This window comes from Procambarus clarkii, chromosome 1, assembly GCF_040958095.1.
Source record: "Procambarus clarkii isolate CNS0578487 chromosome 1, FALCON_Pclarkii_2.0, whole genome shotgun sequence".
Lineage (NCBI taxonomy): Eukaryota > Metazoa > Arthropoda > Malacostraca > Decapoda > Cambaridae > Procambarus > Procambarus clarkii.
In genome coordinates, this window is record NC_091150.1 from 42,880,212 (window position 1) to 42,901,907 (window position 21,696).

A 21,696-nucleotide genomic window follows, 5' to 3' on the forward strand; every position below is an offset into this window, starting at 1 on the left:
CGTCTGAGATCCTCTCGGATGTAGGTTTGAACCATCGTCACGGCCCTTGTGGATTTGTTCCTGTTTTATTGTTTCAAGCTAATCAACCACTTCCAGCACTTCATGATTCACATATATTTCACACACAATTTCTCTCTCCACCACTATAAATGTAACTTTGAACACAATTGCTTTTAATAGTCTCCTGTTAGACACATCAGTCACACAGTTTCAGATGTAGATATGATAGAGCCCAATAGTCTCGGGCTCTGTACACCAGTTGATAGACAGCTGAGAGGCGGGACCAAAGAGCTGAAGCTCAACCCCCGCAAGCACAATTAGGTGAGTACACTTCACAATCTTATATTTCTAGTTTATAAGCTGCCACATTATAGTTATCTGGTCTACAGTGTTTTCTAACATGTACTCCACCTTCAGCACTGATCACTCTCGGAACATCATTTCCTAAACTCTTCTGATCATTATATTGCCATACATTTCACCCTCTACGCTTAGTAAACTAATGCCTCAATAAATCTTGCTATTTTCTCATTTATTCAGTACAGTTGTACAATCACTAATCTTTTCTGATTTTCTGGTATATTTCTGCAATTTTATGCCTTCTGGAAAAATCTTCACACCAACTCCATTCCTTTTTATTTACAAACATTTATAATTTCTAATAATTTTCGCTATATATCTCGGATTTCTCATTTCTGCTTTTTTCACTGATTGTCTCCAGTCTTCCATAGAAAACATCTTCTGTCATATAAAGTTGTTGCACTCCCACACCACTAAATGCTATCATATTCATGTTGGCATTTATTTTTTTCCATTACTATGTTTTCAATGTATTCTCTCTACCTTCTTCAATCTTCTCTTCATCATCAACATTCACATTTGCCTGTCCAGTAGTCTATCTTCCTGGTGCACTTCCTTGCTGCTTTCCAAAAGTGCTGCCTATTGCTTGAATAATTTTCTTGCATCACAATTTGTATTTTACTTTTCAGGCGTGAATTGGATGATGTACTGGAACCTGATCGTTACCCAGAACGTTTCACCGTGACTGTAAACATTTTTGTGTCTGATGTAGATCGCATGCCACCTCAACCTCCTCCCTGGGTAGCAAGACCATCATCTTCCTTGAGGCCTCATGTACCATATTCTACTGCTATTGAGATGGAGGAAACAAAGGACAAATTTGGTGTGTATTTTTCCATAAATATTCAGGTACTGTATTTTAATACATAAATGCTGAAAATTAAGAATTTTGAACAGGTATAATAATAATTAATAAGAAATGAAAAAAAAGAGCTGTTCTGTAACATACTAAAACTTTAATATTAAAATTAAATGCCAAGTTTTTGGGTAATCCTGTCAGTAGCTTCTCTAGCTGGCACACTGGTAGCTACAGGTCTGGGCAAAATATGCAGATATTTATGAGACTTATTTCTTAGCAGAAACAAGGGGGAGGCAAACCTCCCCCTTGCATTCTCAAAGAGACAGGCAGCTCATGGAAGTCAATGATGAGTCTCACTGAGGCCTACTGCCTGGTGTAATAAAAAACACAACTCTTAAACTCCCTCTGAGAATGATTTAGAAAAGATCCCAACAAACCAAATAAAAAATCTTATAACTAGTAAGAAGCAATCAAAGCACCTTCCTGCATCACCACTAGGTGGCAGCCAGCTAACAATCACCTAGCCCAGAGCCCAGCTATTACTCTCCACTTGGTGATGATCGTGGCAATGTGTTACGGGTGTTTTTGAGGACCAAACTACTTATACTTAACAGATGAGTCATAGGTCTATCTAGACCAATTGGTTTGCACAGGGGATTTGTGTGCTTTAACATATTTTGAGCATCTAGAACCATTACCATTCTCTTGTTATACTAGTCACCTCAGCTCTGGTTCCGGGGTTATTTTGCCTGGCATTGTGATGAATGATTGTTCTACCCTAGAGCTATTTTCTCTGAGGAGTTGTGTTTTTTCTTGGGGTGGACTCCTTTTGAGTTTGCTTTAAGCAAGGTAGTTCTTGGGACTTCATTGTCAAACAAGACGTGCTTCACAGGAGTGGTTTACTCCTGTGGAGTGCTTGATATCCTTTGATGGAACAATGGTACAACATTTTAAATCAATTTTTGCATTCATGGTGTACTGTATTGTAAATTGAAATATTCATGACATTTTAATTTAGCAGCAAGTGCACATGGTTCACCTGCATCTCAGAGACGAGATTCCCCACCCAAATTAGGGACAGGCAACATGCAGGCGTGTAAATCGGACTTCATGGCTACAATCAGTGGGAGTGGAAAGCCAGAACCAACTCAGGTACATTTTAATCATTGGAAATGGTCACACATATGTGACATGTGACATATTCAGTTTGCTTGTGTTCTAACATAACTATAATTTAATGCAATTTTGTATTCAGTGTCAATATTTAATGGTACTGTAGTTTAATTAAAGGCTTATTAAAATGGTAAGGAAATTTCTTAATTTCAGGGAGGCGAAGACGTTGAGGATCTCATATCAGATGAAGAAGACACTCCAATGTGTCAGCAGGAAGATGTCCCGGTGTCCGATATTAGTTCTAAAGAAGCTGACTTACTGAATTGGGGAATTTCAGCCCAAAGTGCAACAGGAATTAATCAAGTCGCTAATGATATGGACTTGCTTGATATTGCTGGTTCTGATGGCATGAAGAGAGACCCTAGTAACTTTGACCTCCTCAGTGGGATTGGTGGTGGTGCCAGTGAACCAAGTGTCAGTTCTTCCATTAATTCTCGGGAACCTGCAAATGCTCAGGAAAATTTGTTTGATCCATTTGGAACGTCGGTTGCTTCACAACATGCAGGTGGTGGAAAAGCGCCTTCTGAAGATATTTTTGGGCAGTTTTCAATACCTCAAACTCAACAACAAAATAATCTTCTGGGGAATCTTGGAGGACCAGTAAGTTATTTATAATGTTACTTGAAACTGTTTTATTTGTAATAAACAATATAAAATGTTGTCAAGAAATATTGTGATGTATATTTGATTATAATTACAGAATTTAATATTTAATTCATATACTGTGTTTACTCGCAAAATAGGTTTAGTATTGTATGGCAATAATGTTATAAGTATTAATTGTTGGATTATTCAACAACTTTGCCATTCACATTATCACTGCCACCATCACTGCATTATTACCACTGCCACCATCACCACATTACCACTGCTACCATCACCGCATTACCACTGCTACCGTCACCGCATTACCACTGCTACCGTCACCGCATTACCACTGCTACCGTCACCGCATTACCACTACCACCATCACCGCATTACCAATGCCACCACCATTGCATTACCACTGCTACCGTCACCGCATTACCACTGCCACCATCACCGCATTACCACTGCCACCATCACCGCATTACCACTGCCACCATCACCGCATTACCACTGCCACCATCACCGCATTACCACTGCTGTGAGGTAGTTCAGATTTAAGATTATTCATATGTGGCACTGATTGGGTCCCTTGATTTTATAACTGATCATTTATATATTTCAAATTGCAGCTTGTTTTGTACAACTTGTATAGTAGGTTTTGTAGATGGCCAGATTCTGGTCCTGGCTCCTTGTAGGTTTTCATCAAGACAAATGGGTGGGGGGGGATTTTTGACAAGCCGCTGGATTCCTGTCCTCGTCAAGGCCACTAGGGATAATGGCCCTCGGGTAAATCAGGTTAATATTGGTCCAATTTAATCTTGTGCTCTATTATATCTCGCTTGAACAATAATTTATTTATTCTCTGACAGGCCATGGGTGGTCTTAGTCCAATGGCATCTTCAGGCAGTCCCATGATGGGTCCACGGCTCTTGGGAGGAGCAACTAGCCCAAGTAATACAGTTGGTGGTGGGTTTGTACGTCCTCCAGCACAACAGCAGCCAAACAAACCTTCCGATCCATTTGCTGATCTCGGTAAATGCAGTAATGCAGAATTAAAGTGTATAAAATTTATATTCAGTTTTGCATTTTGATGCTTAAACCATTTCACCATAAGTATTCTCTCTATTTCATCAACATTTATTATAATTTGTTTATGCTCCAATTACTAATACTTTTTAAATTTAATGTTTTGCATTTCTTGCCCTTGTGTGTAGAGTGTTTCATATTGAATATTGATTGCATTTTGTTTCATTGAAGTTGTGTAGTGAGAAATGATAGGGTTCTGTAGCTTCATAATTATAATTACTATTGTACCAAAGAGATGCTACCACCAGGAGTGTGTGGTGCTTCTTCCTTGGACCTTATGGACGATTTTGAGTCATCATTTTTCTCTTTGGGGTTCAGTTTTGTGACATCTTCCCACTTCCCTTGCTAGATTGGTTCACCGATGTGTGAGGTGTTGGATGGGAGTTTGTTTCCAGCTCTCTTCTTATTGACTGATGGATGTGGTTCCTTTGCCTTTATTTGGTCCTTATCACAGGTAAAGAAGTTATGCTAGTTTGTATGTCACTTAGATCTATCCCTCTCCGGCAGGGCTCTGTGAATCTGGCTTCACTTGAATTATGTGTTGGTGGTTCACTGCCTCAACAGATTGGCCTCCAGTCACTTCATTTTTCTGGGTGATGGATGCTTTGAATTGCTTCTTTCCTGGAGTCTAAGATTTACCTGGTTGATACCTGGTTGATGGGGTTCTGGGAGTTGTTCTACTCCCCAAGCCCAGCCCGAGGCCAGGCTTGACTTGTGAGAATTTGGTCCACCAGGCTGTTGCTTAGAGCGGCCTGCAGGCCCACGTACCCACATACCCACCATAGCCCGGTTAGCCCTCAATGTGGTTCTCATTAGTGAAGTGTTCAATATACTTGTGGATGATCTCTTTGGGTTCCCTCTAATTTTGATAGCATTGGAGTTGGACTGACTCTCTTCATTAGATTAGTTTCCCCTATCATCTGCAGGCTCTTCTGACCAGTCTGCATATCTGGTAAGTGTACCCTTTACTTATTTTATCAACTGGGTACTCTTACCTTTGAGAGCAACTGAATGGTCTATCACAGAAATAAGGCTTAGAATATAATGAAAAGCTTCGTCCTGAGCAAGCACTTCAATTTCTTTTAATTCCTCGCATTTTTGTCTTGAAATCCTATGCTCTCTTGGGCTCTAGTGTAAATGAAAGTAAGGTGGGCAACTCTTTCTCTACTCTCTAGACAGTGTAGGTGCTTATATCCGTTGGCAGTCTAAAGTAGTGGCCAGGCAGCCAACTGGCAGTGAGCAGAGAAATATTTTACAATGTGTTTGTGAGGCATTTGAAAAGATCCCCACTATGTTGGAAAGTGGTAGTCATCCTTTCCTGGCTGCTATATGGTCTTGTCCCTGTGAGAGCTGTGTATTGCCTACTTGAGCAACCACTTGGCCTTCTCGTGGAGGTTTTTATGAATTATCCTTCATTGTTTTTGTGCCGAACTAATTCTGAACTTTTAAGTAGCTCGTTGAAGCTTCAGTGCCATCTATTGACAGCAAAGGTAACACTTCATAATTTGACAAATGCTGCTTGCCAAGTGGTAAAATGTAATATCAACAACCCCACAGTCTAAGGATTAGTATATTGTGTTTTATTAAAATAATTTCCTTAAAGGGAAATTATTCTTTTTCAACAGGTAATTTGACAGGTATAAGTGGATGGGGTGGATCTAAACCTTCAACACCAAAGGGTGGAACACCTGCAGGGGGAACGCCCTTGGGTGGTAGCACTCCTGTTACTGGGTCTCCACAGCACCGTCCACAGGTGGCTGGAGCATGGCAGGGACAGACACCAGGTGACCATTTAACTTCTTCATAAAACAATTTGTATAAATTTTGTCTCTATTTATACCTATGGAAGACATGTGCAGTTATTAAGGTACCAATGTGTAGTAGTTAGTCAAAAAATCATAAATTCATTTTAATCAACATCAAACATTCATATTATAGTTTCAATGAAGAGAATTTCAAAATCTTAACAGTAACTCAAAGTTTTCAAAATGCAAGAAATTGGATAGATAAAGAGGAAAATTTCTAACAATTTTCAACCAGATATAGGAAATAAATAGCTTGCCATTTTCTATATATTTTAAGCTGAAGTCTGTGTTCTGCTATAGGTGTGATTGGAGCACAATTGGGTGGTTGGCAGCCGACAGGTAGACCTCAGCAGCCACCACAGCAACAACCTTCTCAGCCACAACCACCACAGCCACCACCAACTCAACCACAGCAACCACCAATAGCTGGGAAAACACCAACAGGTACTCCACATCATCAGATGAAATCTCCATGTCAGCCCAATTATGGACGTGTTAATTTTGATGTTTCTGGTAAGTTTTGGGTAATATATTCTTGACTAAATTCTCATCCTGTGCTGTGTGTGTGTGTGCGCAGATGTCACAGTTCGTAGACATCAGGCTTGGCCAAATTCAATGATTTTGCCACAAAAAAATATTTCCATTGATATACAGTACCAGTGCTGTATTATTCAAACTTTATAGGACAAAACTGACATGTGTATTCACCAAGTTGTGCTTGTGGGGGTTGAGATTTGGCTCTTTGACCCTGCCTTTCAACTGTCAATCAACTATGTGTAATTACCTAAGTGTAGTTACAGGATGAGAGCTATAATCGTGGTGTCTCGTCTTCCCAATACTCTGTTGTATAACGCCTTAAAACTATTGATGGTTTTGGCCTCCACCACCTTCTCACTTAGCTTGTTCCAACCGTCTACATTCTGTTTGCAAAAGAAAATTGTCTAATATTTTTTGGCGCCTCTATTTCCTTAGTTTGAATCTGTGTACTGTTGTTCGTAAAGTTGCTGGTTGCAGGAATTCCTCTGTCAGTTTGGTCTATTCCTGTTAGTATTTTGTAAGTGGTATCATATCATCTTTTTTTCTTACCCCCTTTCTCACTCTCTGGATTTTATCTTTTACATGCAGTTTGCTTTTAATGGATTTATAGAAAAGGCTTGGATCTGTTTTCCATTTGTCTGCTATACGTTTCTCAAAGTTCTTTTCTGCCTCTTGTTCCTTTCTGCCTCGTGTTCCTTTCTGCCTCTTTTCTCACTGCTGTATAATTGTTTCTTGTTTGTTTGTAATTCTGGTATGTTTGTGGGTTAGGCCTCAACCGATATTGAATCTATTTTCTTGTTTTTTTTCCTCTCTGGCCCTCTCACAATTTCTGTTGCACTAATCCTGTTTTCTGGTCCTGCATCTCTGTTTTGGCTTACCTCGACAACTGGTTGGAGTGGACTCGCTTCATTCCTCTTTCCACGGAGTAGACGGTTGACGCCTCCTCCTTCAGTTGGCTTTGACGAACGTATGGGCACCTGGAGGTGAACCTCTTCGCGTCGGTGGTCTCGTCGTCTCTCATTGTATGTTGCGCAGTTCCCCGACTGCAAGGCCATCACGGTGGATGCTTTTTGGCAGGACTGGTGGAGGTAGAGGTTCCTGTACCTCTTTTTTTCCAGTCCAGCTGTTGCTCCAAGTCCTAGCTCGCTTAGAATCCAATCAGGGAGGAGGATTCTTCTGGCTCCATGGTGGCCAGCCCTAGCCTTGGTTCCAGGTGCTGCTTTCTCGGTGTCCAAACCCCCGCATTTTTCTACGGCCCAGCAGATCGGGCCAGTGAGGTACCTCTTTGGTTCCCCTTACTGCTCCACACTACGGGTCTGGTCTTTCTGATGGTGTATCGCCATTTATATGGTGATCAAGTGGCTTCTTTGATGGTGTCCCACCTGTGGTCTTCTTCACAGCGACAGTATGAAGTTTCTTGGCAGTCATTCCGTCATTTTCTTTCTATTCGTAGGTTTTATCTTCAATCTATGCCTTGTACTGTTGCTTTTTATCAGCACGGCATTGGCGGAGTCGCTTCAGCTTGCTGAACATCCTCCAGCAAGGGTGGATGTTGTTTTCGCTCCATTCCACAAGCTTTCTCGTGCATTTTTACACCTCCGGTCTGCTCATGTGCCTCCTAAGCCTTCTTAAGTCTTTATAGTATGTTCTTTCTTTTCTGTCTTCTCGTTTCTCGTTTTGTTGTGGCCCCTTCGGTTAGGGAGTGCTTTTGGAAGGCCTTGTTTTTGTTGGCCTTGGCCTCTGGGGTTTGGGTTGGGGAGTTTCATGCTGTCCTTTGGTCCCGGGGGTACTGTTCGTTTGGTCCAGGTGGTCGTTTTGTTCATTTGAAGCCTTCTTCTTTTCTGGCAAAGAATGAGATGGCTGGCTTCCAGAGGGGTCCTTTGGTTGTTGATGCCTGGTTGGTTAGGCCGGGGGTGCATCATGTGTTGTGTCCAGTGGCAGCTTTACGCCGCTACCTGCGGGCCATTGGTTCTGTGATGGTGGACGCGCTTTGGGTGGATCCAGTTTTCCCTGGTTCCCTGTTCCAGGGCTCATGTGTCTCAGATTGTCTACGGTGTCATCAAGGGGTTTTGGAGGTCGAACAGGGTCCTGGCCGCTGGGTATCTAGTGAATGTTCCTGTTTCTTCTTGGAAATGTGTGGCTTTGGGGGTGACTGTTGCGGCTGTCTGTCTCTTCTTTGTCTTGAGACCTATGGTGCTGCTGCCTCCCGGGTAAGTCCCTCCTTTTACTTATCTTTGGGTAGTTAGCTTCAGGGAGCCCTAGTGTTGAATGTAATGAATTGCCATTTTTCTGGGTGAGCCCCGGAGCCTCCCTGACACCCTCCCACCCTCCAGTCGATGGTTTTTCATCATTCAAAAACTGGAATGGTGGGCTGCCAGCTCCCCCTCTTCCCCCCCCCCCTTAGGTAATGCTAACAAGCAAAAGTGCTAGTTGCATGAAGGGTTGCTTGTTTGGTTTCTTTCTAGGGGAGTGATTTTGATCTGTTGGGAGGTGGATTGCATAGGTTAACCAAACGGTGGTCTATTTTGATTCACTTACCTCTCTGGGTGCCTTCCCCGGTCGATGGCATTCTATGACATACTTTAAATGTAAAGTGCTCATAGGCCATTGCTCCCTGTGCCTCTCTGAGGGGGGCACAGGTTCTGGCTTGTGGTTCCTGGTAGCCAGGAACTCCTGTGACTGATGACCCCAAACTAATATAGCACATATCAGTCTGGATAGCTTCAGGGAGCCTCCAGGGCTTACCCAGAAAATGGCATTTCATTACATTCAATGCTGTTTTTTTTTTTTCTTTAACATACTTTCATTTGATGTTAATATGTTAATAAAAAGCTATCCAGATTTTCACTTTAAAATTAAATTTTGTACATTGCAGGTAAAAATATAGGGGGTACTCCAAAGGGTAGGGTTGGAGAAGATGCTTTTGGAGACCTGCTTGGTTCTCAAGGGTTCAGCTTCAGTAGTGGGAAAGACTCTGGTCCTCGCACCATGGCCGAGATGAAGAAGGTAGAATTGGCCAAAAGTATGGATCCAGAGAAGCTTAAGGTATGTTAATTTAATAATTGTATAGTGATGATCTTCAAGTAGTTCTTTTAGAAACTATATGCTAGTTCTTGGTAACTGTTATTTCTCAATTTTTCAACATGCAAATAACACTTAAAATGAGGCTTTGACTCAATTTTAAAAGCACTTTTCTGAGTAGAATCATTCAGTTACTCTCTGCGGTAAGATGAACTGTGTCATATGACTAGAATCAGGCACAGTCAGGCACAATGACATACTAGCAGTGGCACTACAGGGAACTTTACAAATTTTCCTTCAACCTCATTAATAAAGACTAGGTTTATGGGACTGTTAGGATAACCTTGCTTCTGGCTTCTCAGTATTACACACGGTTTAGTGTAAATCATCAGGTTTAGGTTAATGGCAGAGACTGTATTTAGGCTATAGAATTATGTTGTAGCTTACCCATTTTTACTGATGGCTGGCTTTACCCAGTCCTTCAGCATGCGGTAAGATATTTGTTTTACCACATGTGCTTATAATACAGGTAATGGAATGGACTGAGGGCAAAAAGAAGAATATTCGTGCACTGTTATGTTCCCTTCATTCAATAATCTGGGAAGGCTGCAAGTGGAATGAGTGTGGTATGCATCAGTTGGTGCAACAAAATGAGGTTAAAAAAATGTACCGCAAGGCGTGTCTAGCAGTCCATCCAGACAAGGTAAGAAGCTTTAATTTGGTATAATATTTGTAAATTATTGTCTTAGTTAACCTAATAATTAATATTCTGACAAGAAATACATCATTGTACATTAATAACACCAGAACAATGGAAAAAAAATGCAATTATCATGTGCTATGACATGTGTAGGAAAATAATTCAAGGGAAACTGAATGTACCTGAAGTTTGAGTTGCGCTGTGCAACTCTATGGAGCATAAAGTCACATACATTATAATATTTTGTTTATTTAGTGCACTGTAATAAAAATGCAATGCATTTTAAAATTTCAGTAATTTCTATGGTACTGTATTTGTATACAGTTTGAATTTTTTCACATACATTCCTGTCAATTGTGTCGGTTAGTCACTAGTTTGTATGTAGCGATCATATTTTTTATTTATTTATATATACAAGACTCCTTACATTCTTGTAAAACCACTACGCACATAGCATTTTGGGCAGGTCCTTGATTTTTATTTTCCCTAGAATATGACCCGCCAAATCGTTTAACCCTTAAACAGCGCAATACATACATATACGATTTGACATAAAATAATTTAACATAAGTTTTTAAAACTTGCACAAACACTTTCCATTTTTTTTTTTTTTTTTTTGCATAATCAACTAGGCAGATGCTCCAAATTTGTCTAAATGATCACAGCATAACTTGAAAAATATGAATCAAAATTAATTTTAAAATTGAATATTGAAAACTTCAGATTTTCATTTCAGATTAAAAAATATGAACTATCACCAATTGTTCATTTAATGATGTTATTCTCTCAGAATAGCATTTGATCTTCATTTTCATCAAATTAGAATATAGGTTTTCAGTATAGTTTACTGTAAAAAAAAAATCGTTAATAAGGCATTTAAAATATGCGGCAAATTTAGACCAAAAAAAATTATATCTCCAAATGTATAAAGTTTATGAAAAATCATTCTGAAGGGATTGTAGAACAGACAACTGAGCACACAATATGTCAAAATGGTGAGCATCGGTCAAAAACTGGATTTTTAGAAGTCATTCAAAGTTGAAACTCTAGTTTCAGAGATAATTGAAGTTGAAGTTATCAACAGTGAATAAAGGTAGTTTTAATTCATTAATTTAATTGTATGTTTAAATAAACATTGTTTGGCATTCGTCCAATATGTGAAAGTTGAAGGTCAATATGTGTTGAAAGGAAAGTCAAGAAAAAATAACCCCAAAAAACACAAAATGTAGTGATAATAAGGCCTCCACCACCACCTCACTTAACTTGTTCCAACCCTCTACCACGCTGCAAAAGAAAATTTTCTAATATTTTGGCACTTTTGTTTCCTTAGCTTCAATCTGTGTCCTCTTGTTCTTGAAATTGCTGGTTTCAGGAATTCCTCTTTGTCAATTTGGTCGATTCCTGTTATTTTGTAAGTGATGATCATGTTACCTCTTTTTCTTCTATCTTCTAGTTTTGGCATGTTTAACGCCACTTCCTTTCCTCATAACACTTGTTTTTCAGTTTGGGAAGCCATTTTGTAGCATGCCTTTGCACCTTTTCCAGTTTATTGGTCAAAGTATTTATTGTTTTCCAGAGTGTTCAGGTTGTCTGGACCAGTTCAGTATTTAAAAATGATTGTTAATGGGAAGTTTCATTAATAAGAGATGTCATTAATGTGAGGTCTTGCTGAATATTATGTTACTTTAGCACTATGTAGTATATTATATTATATTACATTTCATTATGCTGATCGTATGTATAATAGATATTGTTTCTTTCCAGTGCACAGGAACGGAACATGAATCTCTTGCAAAACTCATATTTATGGAATTAAATGACGCTTATTCTGAATTTGAAAATGATCCTAGCCAGCAGCAGATTTTTAAATAAGAACTGGTAAGTTTATTTGTATAACTGAACAAAGATGCATTATTTCCATGGAATCTTCCCTTCATAATTGTCAAAGGGGAAATCATTGTTTATTATTTATAGGCATTCACTGTACATTCACTTTAGTAAATGTATTCTCCTTTCTTTTTTCTTAAGGATGTTTTTCACAAGTTATCTACATTAAAGGTTCATCAGATCAATTAGAAAATGCAGACTCAGATTTTTTCATTTTAAAAAGTGGTTATGTCAGGATTTTTACTTTTGCTAGTTGTTAGGTTGTTATGAACATATTTTCTGAAGTAACTGCTAAATTTCTCTCTCCTGTTTGCTTTTTCCCCTTCAGCCAAAATTTGTTATTGTTAGTTCAGTGTATTAAGTAACAGTTTTAGTTAACCCTGAGCATTGTTATGACACTACAAGTGTAAACTTTTCTGAATCTTAGTAGGTGCTGAAAGTATGTTATATGGTTGTAAAGAAAGCTAATATTAACTAGTCCTGTAGTTCTGTTGATAGTTTGTATAAAATAAGGGGCTCTGATTTTTTATATGAATTTGCGGATGGTGGCTTGGAAAATCATTTCAGGAGGTTGATAACATGTTCTCATATTTCTCCTATAACGTGTTCTCATATTTCTCCTATAACGTGTTCTCATATTTCTCATGAAACATATTCTCATTTTAGTTAAGTCTTGTTTTATGTCATTGATACCATTCATCTCAGTAGCAGATATGTTATGCTAAACTTGGCTTCATTAACCCATGAAGTGTGTGTTGTTGTTGTCTGGAACATTAAACATATAGCTTCAGTATGTATTATGTTACCAGTATATCTCATTTCTGTGATATCAAACTTTATTTTGACATTTTTATGAAGCTTTACTTATAAAAAAGTTTTATCAGAATTTAAATTGCTTGGAGCATGGTAATGTAGAATTATTAATTTTAAACATGCAGTGATTTTAAATGCTGTCACTTTAATATTTTGTTAAAATTTATTTTGTAAACTCCTAGAGTGAACACTGCAATATAATACAAACAAAATAATATTTATGGAAAACATGTAATTTCCATACACACTGGGCAAGCTGTGAAGGATAGTTTGTTTGCTGTGCAGCTCCAGAAATTTAGAAAATAGCTGGTTTCATTTCCTATGTTGTAGCAAAATATATTTCTCTTAATTTCTTAAGGAAACGCTGCTACTATCTTCAAATACCAGTATTAAAATATAAATTTGTTTAAATTAAGCCCTAGTTATTTTTAATTGTCACATTTTGATTTGTTGACAGCTTTGCTTATCAAGAGTTCTTACCAGAGAACCATGATGCTTTGTGCACTCTCTGCTGCTTTGTTCTTACCGCAGTCATAGAGGTAAATAAAATAGTTCGTGCACAATAACCCTTCAGTACTATCGTCTTCGGGCACCTTCTAACAAATGTATTAATTCAGTCTATCTTGTTGTTCTAAATAGTCATCTGGGTAGTGCATTAATTTGATAATCTCTTCTCTGTCTGTCTTGTATAAATTAACTGTTTATAACTGGTAGAGGAGTGAAATAGATGTGTTAAACTCCAAACCCAAATGTGACTTAGAATTGAAGCCAAATCTCATCACAGGTGCCAGTGTACCTTGACCAAGGTGAGTGAATCATATGACAGGCATATATGACTAGAGCTTGCGATTTGTCTTTTATCATAAACCCCATTCTTCTTTTTTTTTTCTCGTGCTTTCCGCAGGGCTAGACTTTTGTTTCTTATTCAGGATAGACATGTGAATATTCTCCAGGTGTACAGTTTCCTTTATGGCTATTTACAGTGTGTTATTGGTGGTTATTTTCCATGTTAAGATGGAATGCATTACTATCTCCATTACAATCATTCTTAGAATGAATATTCCTTTACTATAATAGTCAGGTGCTACATTTTGATCATTTATCTAAATTTAACTGGAATATCATTGTAGTTGGTAGTGACACTTCAGTTCATTGATAAAATTCATAAATTAAATACCATATCATCAAAAGTCATTTTCAGAATATCAAACTTTCTGGTTGGCCACACTCAGTAACTTCCTGAGCTAGGTACTGGTCTAGCCAAGCCTTAGGAAGATGATCAGGGCCTCCAAGACCCATTCTTGCTTTCCAGGAACCAGGACCTGAGTCTGGCTCTAGCTACAAGGCAAGACAAGCATTTGGTTGAGCCCTCTGACAGGGCCCATCCTCAATTTTATTTTGGGGCCATTTCTTTGTTGTTCTTTCTTTTCTCTTTCATGACTTCTGTCTTATGTCATCCACATTGTGCATGCCGTAGCTTCATATTTCAATGACTGTGGACCAAAATTTCCTTCCTTGGTAGTTGGTTTGAATTTTACCTGCCACACAAGTACCACACCTGCACCACACTATTTGCTATTTGTGCCTGAAGGATTGAGCTGTTAGCTCATGGACCCCACCATTTTAACCATCGGTTGTTTAATGTACAGACTCCCAAACACTTTTTTGTATCATATCTATTACATATATTTCTCCCTCTCACACACACATTCATCCCCAGGATGTAGCCCATAGCAGCTGTCTAACTACAAAGTTATTTACTGCTAGGTAAACAGAAGCATCAGGTAAAAGAAACTCTGCCTATTTGTTTCTGCCTCAACCAGGAGTTGAACCCAGGCCCTTAGGACCACAACTCCAGAGCACTGTCCGCTCGGCTGTGAGGATCTGCAGTAATGGATTGAGTGACTGGTTTCCCTCATCCAAGCATTGTTTTTGCATTCTTGGGTGGGCTGTTGTAGATTCCCTGTATGTTCTTTTCTATACAGTTTCACTGCAGTGTCCACTGGCTTTCCACCTGTTGTTGCAGGGCTGTCCTCTTCTCATCCTTATAGGCTAATGTTGGCCTGTGCATTTTGGGGTAATGTCGGTCTGTGCTAATATGGCTCCTCTGATTGGCCTATGCCTTTAGGGGTTTTGTGGTTAAAATGAATTCTACTTTTTGGGCTTGAGACTTGTTCTGGATTTTCCATCTGGGTGTTGACCTTTAGCTCTGCCTGGGGTATTCTTTGGCCTTTCTACACTTACATTGTGCTTCTGCATTTTACATGCAGTAGGTGCCCTTCTTTCCCAGATTCTCTTCTTCTGTCACCTTCCAGGGGTAAGCCCTGGCCATATTTTTCTGTTTGTGATTGTTCTTTTTCAGAAATGCAGGGCGACTCTGCTGTGGTGCTGTTGTGAATTGGCTCGGAAAGCCACTATTGGTGCCTATCCAAAAATTGTGTCAAATGTAATGAAATACCTTTCTTTGCTGTGGTGTGTAGGGGTTTGGTTTAGGCAGCTCATGAGTGCGTGTTCTGACTGAGACCTAGGGTGATCTGGGTATTTTTCATTTGAGGGTACGTAATTTTCTTAAAGTGGTGGCTTATTTTGTTGTGTTTTTATGTATGGTGTGTTTTTCTAGGTTTTGCTTTGATCTGATCCCTAAAACTCCCCTCATTTCATTGAATCACATTCTGGTCCTGGCTCCCGGTTGGCAAGGGCTTGGGTTCTGAGAGCCACACCGGAAAAGGACATTTCAGGCATTGAATGGTTGATTTTTCAGCATATGTTGTCAATAGATTTTTCATTAACTTGAGCACCGTTAACATGACATCATTTGAATTATCAAAATACTAAGTCCCATCAGTCTACTTCGCTCCATCACATAATTGTTGCATTTATAAATGGGCTTAGCATTTTATTTAAATTTCTTTATTTCTTTATTAAAGATTAAAGCTATTTGGGAACTATTGTTTTCAAATTTACTCTCCTGTTGTATCTGTACAAATAATTTTGAAGTATTATTCAAAGTGGTGAGAAGGAATGGTGCCCAACCACTTGGACTGGATGGTAGTGTGAAGGTAGAGCTTCAGTGAGGTCGATGTTCAATCCCTGACCACGCAAGTGGCTGGGCACCATTCCTTCCATCCATCCATATCCTCATTCTCCTTCCAAGTGCTATATAGTCTTAATGGCTTAGTGCCTTCTCCCAATAAATGACCTTATCTCTGTATTTCACGAGTTTTTCTCTTAGTAGCATTTCCTTACTAACATATTCTGGTAGATCTACTTTTTTTTTTTAGTAAACTTATTTAACTGTTTACATATTTTGTTATGATCAATTGTAATTCATGGTTCTTTGTAAATAATACCCTATCATAACATAGGCTCATGTGCTGATGATGCAATATGCATGATGTTATCTCTAAAAGTTAATTTTGCCTCATAGTATGATGCAGACTTATAATTGTGTGTGACAAGTGCATGCAGCTTAGCAAGCAAAATCTTCTTTCATGTTTGTGGTGATTTCTTTGGTATTCTGGTGACATGGTGCTGCAACTTGTAGTGGATTTTGTATATAATTCACATAATGGAGCAACAGAATGTAGGTAGTTGCTAAGGCATTGATGACGAAAGTACATTCTGCTTCATGTTGTAGATATTCATGAGAAATTTAATCTTTATATTTTCACGAATCAATTTAGCAATAATTTGTTAATATTTATGTGTGAAATATAATAGCATTCAAAATAAACTGTTGTACTACGTACCATAAAATATTTATAAAACTAACTTGCTGATCTATGGGCAAAATTATGATTAATACCGTACAAGTGGCTCTCATACAATCGAGAAGGTCCTAGATGCAAAAATTACTGACCTAAGGAGGATGCAGGACAGGTTTGACAAAACTGATGTTCATGATGAACTTTACTGCCTCACTAAAATGCCTCTTTATCACCTTAAAATGTCACCTTAGCTGACTTTCAGAGGGGTTCTCCAGCCCACAACAATGGAAATTTAGGCATGTATGAAACCCTTTTAAACTGTGCACAACAACCAGGGTTGTTTCATTGATGTGCTCACCACAACTGAAGTTGTTTTTGGCCTGTCATAAAATTTAAAACTCCCACGCACACAAGGGGCTCACATTTGTTTCCTCAAGTCTTTAGTAACTGCTCCATCTTAAAAAAAAAAAAAAAAAAAAAAAAATCCCGAGTCCCTTACTTTCCTTGTAGGGCCTTGGTAAACAGACGAGGACCGTGTCTGACACATCACCATCCAGTGAGTGTGTGAACGTGCAGGGCAGCCATACAAGGAGCCATTGAACTTTTAACTCCAGCAAATGAGTGATTACTATGTATATATTTACAGGCAAAGTGTGTGCTATGTGTAATAATATTTAGGCTTATTTAGGCTTATATAAGTATGAATAAATTCAAGATGTGTATATTTATACATATATATCTGTACATAATGTATTTATATTTTCAAAGTTGACATAATGAGCACCACCTTTGACACATCAATACAACTTGTTAACACAAACAAATAAAAAATAAAGTGAGAAAAAATTTAAATAGATCGACACAGATATTCCCATTCAGCACCTCACTTAATTTCTACCTAAAATTGCAAATTCTCCGGGCCTCTACAGCTAAACCACAAGAGGTAGAGACTTTTTTACTTGGATTTTTGTGCTTCCTGGAAAGTAATTAACAAAGTCAAAAGAAACAAAAAATTGGAACTTTTTTTTTTTTGTGCACCATAGAGTTGGTACATTTATCAGGTGTATGGTGCAGTGGTTAAAGTCCATGCTAGAAAAGTCCTCAAAGTCCTGGGGGGAATGACTCGGGAACAAGCAACCCTTCCTGTCAGATTTGGGTGCCTTGGTGTCTGCATGGCCTTCCTTATTGCTCTACGAGCCTTCCTTTCCTCCTATGCATTGAACGTCCAAATCTTACCATAACCTCTGGATGATTCGGCATGGAAATTCGATCCTGCATTCATTGAATGTTCAACTCAGTGTGATGCACTTGCTACCTCAGCAACCAAACCTGGCACAGGAAAAAACACAAACATTCCAGCTGGGACATCCCAGTAGTAGAGAAAACAGCTGATGCCATGCTCCATGCTACAGCAGCAGGAGGAGGTTCGAGAGCAGTGGTGCCTTCCATGCAGGGGACGTTCTTTTGACAGTACTGTAAAATAACAACGTACTGGAGTGAACGATATGGAAGAAAATGCAGGATAGAACCAGTGAAGAGCAGGAGTGCCATAGGCACAATCAGAGAACACTGTATAAACATCAGAGGTCCACGGTTGCTCAACACCCATCCTGCGAGCATTAGAAATATTGCTGGAACAGCCGTGGACATCTTCAAGAGAAAACTAGATCATTTTCTCCATGGAGTGCCGAACCAACCGGGCTGTGGTGGATGTGTGTGCCTGCGGGCCGTTCCAAGCAACAGCCTAGTGGACCAAACACTCATGAGTCAAGCCTGGCCTCGGGCCGGGCTTGGGGAGTAGAAAAACTCCCAGAACCCCATCAAACAGGTATCAAGCTTTAATGGAAGATACGTCCTGCTTCAATTTTGACCATTCTGGCTTTTTACTTTTATTATAACTTTTTATATCTAGAAACACTTTTTAGTATTAAAGATCCAATAAAAATAATTAAACAAGAAAATACTCCCCTCCCCTTCCCCCTGAAGCAACAATAACTTATGATGATTATGGTTATTGGTTGTATCATTGTGTGTCCTATGAACACACACACACATATCTTGATTGTGTTACTTTGACCATAATGAGAAAGGTCTCCACCTAGGATGCTTAGTTTATAGGACTTCCTTGTGAGCAATTCCTCAGGCACTTCCTGAGCAATGGCCTGGGTCCACCAAGGATGCTGTTGCTGCCAGATTATCATTAACGTGGTGAAGTCATGCTCGTTTGCTAGTTTCCTCATTTTCATTTGGAGAGTTCTGTGCACTAGTTCGGCTTTCAGTAGCAATATATTAACCAGAATAGGGGTTTGTTTTGGGATGTTTACTTTTCTGGGTGCCTGACTCGGTTGATGGCAGACATAGAATGCTTCCAACCACACGGGGGTTTCTATAGGCCATTGCTCCTCGCGCCTCTCCGAGGGGGCCAGGATTCTGGCTCATGGTCCCCGGTAGGCCTTGAACTCCATGCACATTGACTGATGCCAGTATCTGATACATTCATATCAGCCCGGATAGCTCTGGGGAGAGACTGTGTCTCACCCAAAAAATGACGTTTCATTACAATCATTGCTGGTTTTTTCCAAGCTCTGTATTGATCTCTCTATTCCCTGCTCCTCTCGTCATGTAAAGCGAGCCAGATTCTGGTCCTGGCTCCCAGTTGGCAGTGGATGAGTCCCAGAGGCTTGGTGTGTTGGGCTCAGCTTTGGTGGTACCATAGTTAAGTTTAGTGACACATTGGGGGTCTACCAGGAAAAGGGCATTTCATTGCATAAAATGTGGCTTGATAATGGCCCAGAATGAACTAAAACCTCATCACCACATTCATTTTCAGTTTTTTTTAATGAGATTACACGGCATATAAAGAAAAAAAATCCTATTGGAATTATAATAAAAATGGTGACTAATTCGGCAAATATGCTTACTGGTTGTATTTATGATATTCTTTGCTTTAGGAATATTTGTTGCCTAATGAGTCCAAATATGGTTATTTGGACCATATTTTATTAGAAAATTAAACCTCTAACTTTTTTGTTTATAATTTTTAATGTCTTTCTTATTGTAAATACTGTATAATAAAAATACACAAATAGCTACAGAATTACATTTTTAGTCCCTTTGACCCTTGGTGATAACTGTGAAAAATATATTTTAAGCGCAACGAAAGGGTTAAACTGGACTTCTGTTCCTATTTAACAATAATAAGAGTCGAGGCTTATTCTATGAAAAAGTAAGCAAGGAAAGAAGTGTTGGCAAATTTCACACATTTAATCTTATTACAGCATCTCATATTGATTACGAAGAATCGAGTAAGACAACTTTTGTAGGAATAGCACTAGGTCCTATTTTTTTTTTCCTCCATAAGGGCTATTGTAGAAACTATTTTACAACTGTGGTTAAGATCAGTTAAGTGGAAGAAATTGTATTAGTCTACTGTAAGAGCTTAGTTATCCAAATTTAGGTAACCCGAATGAATTCACATTCGTTGTTTTCAAGTAAACTGCAGGAGTAACCAAGTAAACAGTGGGAGTAAAAAGGTAAACTGCGAGAGTAAGTCTGTAAACTACACAAGTAACCAGGTTGTGGTACCAAAAATTGTGAATTCGTTAATTTTTGGATGTTCCGGGTGAGATATTCAAGTCGAGTCGAAAGTTCAGCAAACTTGAATTGGGGTGTGGGCCTTGTGTAATTCAGCTTACTGAGCGTAGACAGTATGTATAAAACTTTTACTAAGTCCGAGAGGCCCCAACATAGCTCATAACCTGTGTACCTTTTCTACTTCCAGGGGGGGCTTGGCACTTGCAGAATCTTCCTCATATAGCCCATACAATGGTAGATAGATCACTGCAAATGTGTATTAAATAAGTTTATTTTTGTGAAAGAAAACATGCATTAACAAAAATTTGTTTGAATTACGTATGTATTCCATTTAGTTAACATTATGCTCATTAAGTGTAATTCATCTCATTATTTGCAAAGCTACACTGGTATACCCTGAATTCCAGAATTGTGTTCATTTTAGTGGGTTTGTTTACTTGGATTTTAATTAGTTTTATCTTGATAGTGTAAATATGGTATTGATCTGAATGCATTGTGATATAGTCAAGAATGTGTACAAGTAAGGAGTAAGTTATACAGTATTCTGATAGTGCACTTTTTTTGTTTTGATCTGAATGCAACAAAATTAATAATATAACTTAGTATTTGCCTGTATTTACGTAATGGCAACTGTGTCACAGGTGGGAACAGGAAGTCTGTGGCCTGTGGAAGGTCCCCCATATGCTTCCTTATGTAATTTGTTTGGGCAGTAAGATGAACTGTATCTCTGTCTTGGCCTTTACTTCTGTGGCATGTAGGTGGTTCTATATTTATATTACACTATGGGTGAAGGAAACATCTATTGCCCTACACACAGAAATCACAATAGCATGATATATTAAATGAACAAATCCACAAGGGCCATGATGAGAGTTCGAACCTTCGCAGCTGGGAACATCCCGTGCATAGGTCCGAACCCTCATCACAGCCCTTTTGGATTTGATCTATTGCTATTCTACACTGAGGCTTGGTGATCTTTGTTGTTGATTCTTGTGAGAGTTTCATTGGAACTCTTGAAGAGGAGGTTTAAATTTGCATTAATTCAGTCATAAAAATCTCGAGAATATCATCCATTATGTCTTGTTCATGTTTATTACTTCCTCAAAATATACAGTATTTTGTATCTGTATTTTTTGGCATCTTTTCTTGCATATTTTTAGAGGGTTCCATAGTTTTTACTTGTGCAAGTATTTTTTTCAGATATTCCATTATACACTAAAATAAATTTAATGGTTGATCTCCATTGCCAGTTGTGTGCAATTTTCCTGGGCTGACCTCTAAATTGGTTCTCTGTGCATTAGGCTCCAGTACCTCAGAGGCGAACAGAGCATGAGGATTAGAGATCGATCCAATCCAGAGAAAAACTGGCCAGAAGGTATAGACATAACACAACGAACCACTAACTTTGATTAGAAAGAAAAACTAACATTGGTTTACAGATGAAAAGCAATCCATCAGTAGACAGTGTACCATTAGGTAGGAACTAACATCACACCTGGAGGTCTGGAGGTCCTGCTGACAAACAATCTCCATGTGTGCGCCTGGTACCACCTGTGGTGCTCCATACTCGTTTGCTGGAACTAGCTATGTTCTATATACTGTAATTGGTGTTAGCATTTTTTCGAA

General features: G+C 38.9%; 1 protein-coding gene across 9 annotated transcripts in view; it reads left to right on the plus strand.

Annotated features, from left to right (window-relative positions):
* aux (cyclin-G-associated kinase) overlaps positions 1-21,313 on the plus strand; it is a 48,460-nt gene extending 27,147 nt beyond the window's left edge. For 2 of the 9 annotated variants that reach the window (XM_045748296.2, XM_045748483.2), the window contains 9 exons: positions 990-1,183; positions 2,178-2,311; positions 2,486-2,932; positions 3,790-3,952; positions 5,632-5,790; positions 6,112-6,324; positions 9,224-9,393; positions 9,899-10,072; positions 11,834-12,080. In XM_045748296.2, coding sequence (XP_045604252.1) covers positions 990-1,183; positions 2,178-2,311; positions 2,486-2,932; positions 3,790-3,952; positions 5,632-5,790; positions 6,112-6,324; positions 9,224-9,393; positions 9,899-10,072; positions 11,834-11,941 — 1,762 coding nt within the window. In that variant the 3' untranslated portion in view covers positions 11,942-12,080. Of the gene's footprint in view, positions 1-989; positions 1,184-2,177; positions 2,312-2,485; positions 2,933-3,789; positions 3,953-5,631; positions 5,791-6,111; positions 6,325-9,223; positions 9,394-9,898; positions 10,073-11,833; positions 13,171-13,226; positions 13,362-20,257 lie in introns of those variants that run through there. The other 7 variants (XR_011222274.1, XR_011222249.1, XM_069302015.1 and 4 more) reach the window with 7 other exon arrangements.
* Positions 21,314-21,696: the final 383 nt, after the last annotated feature.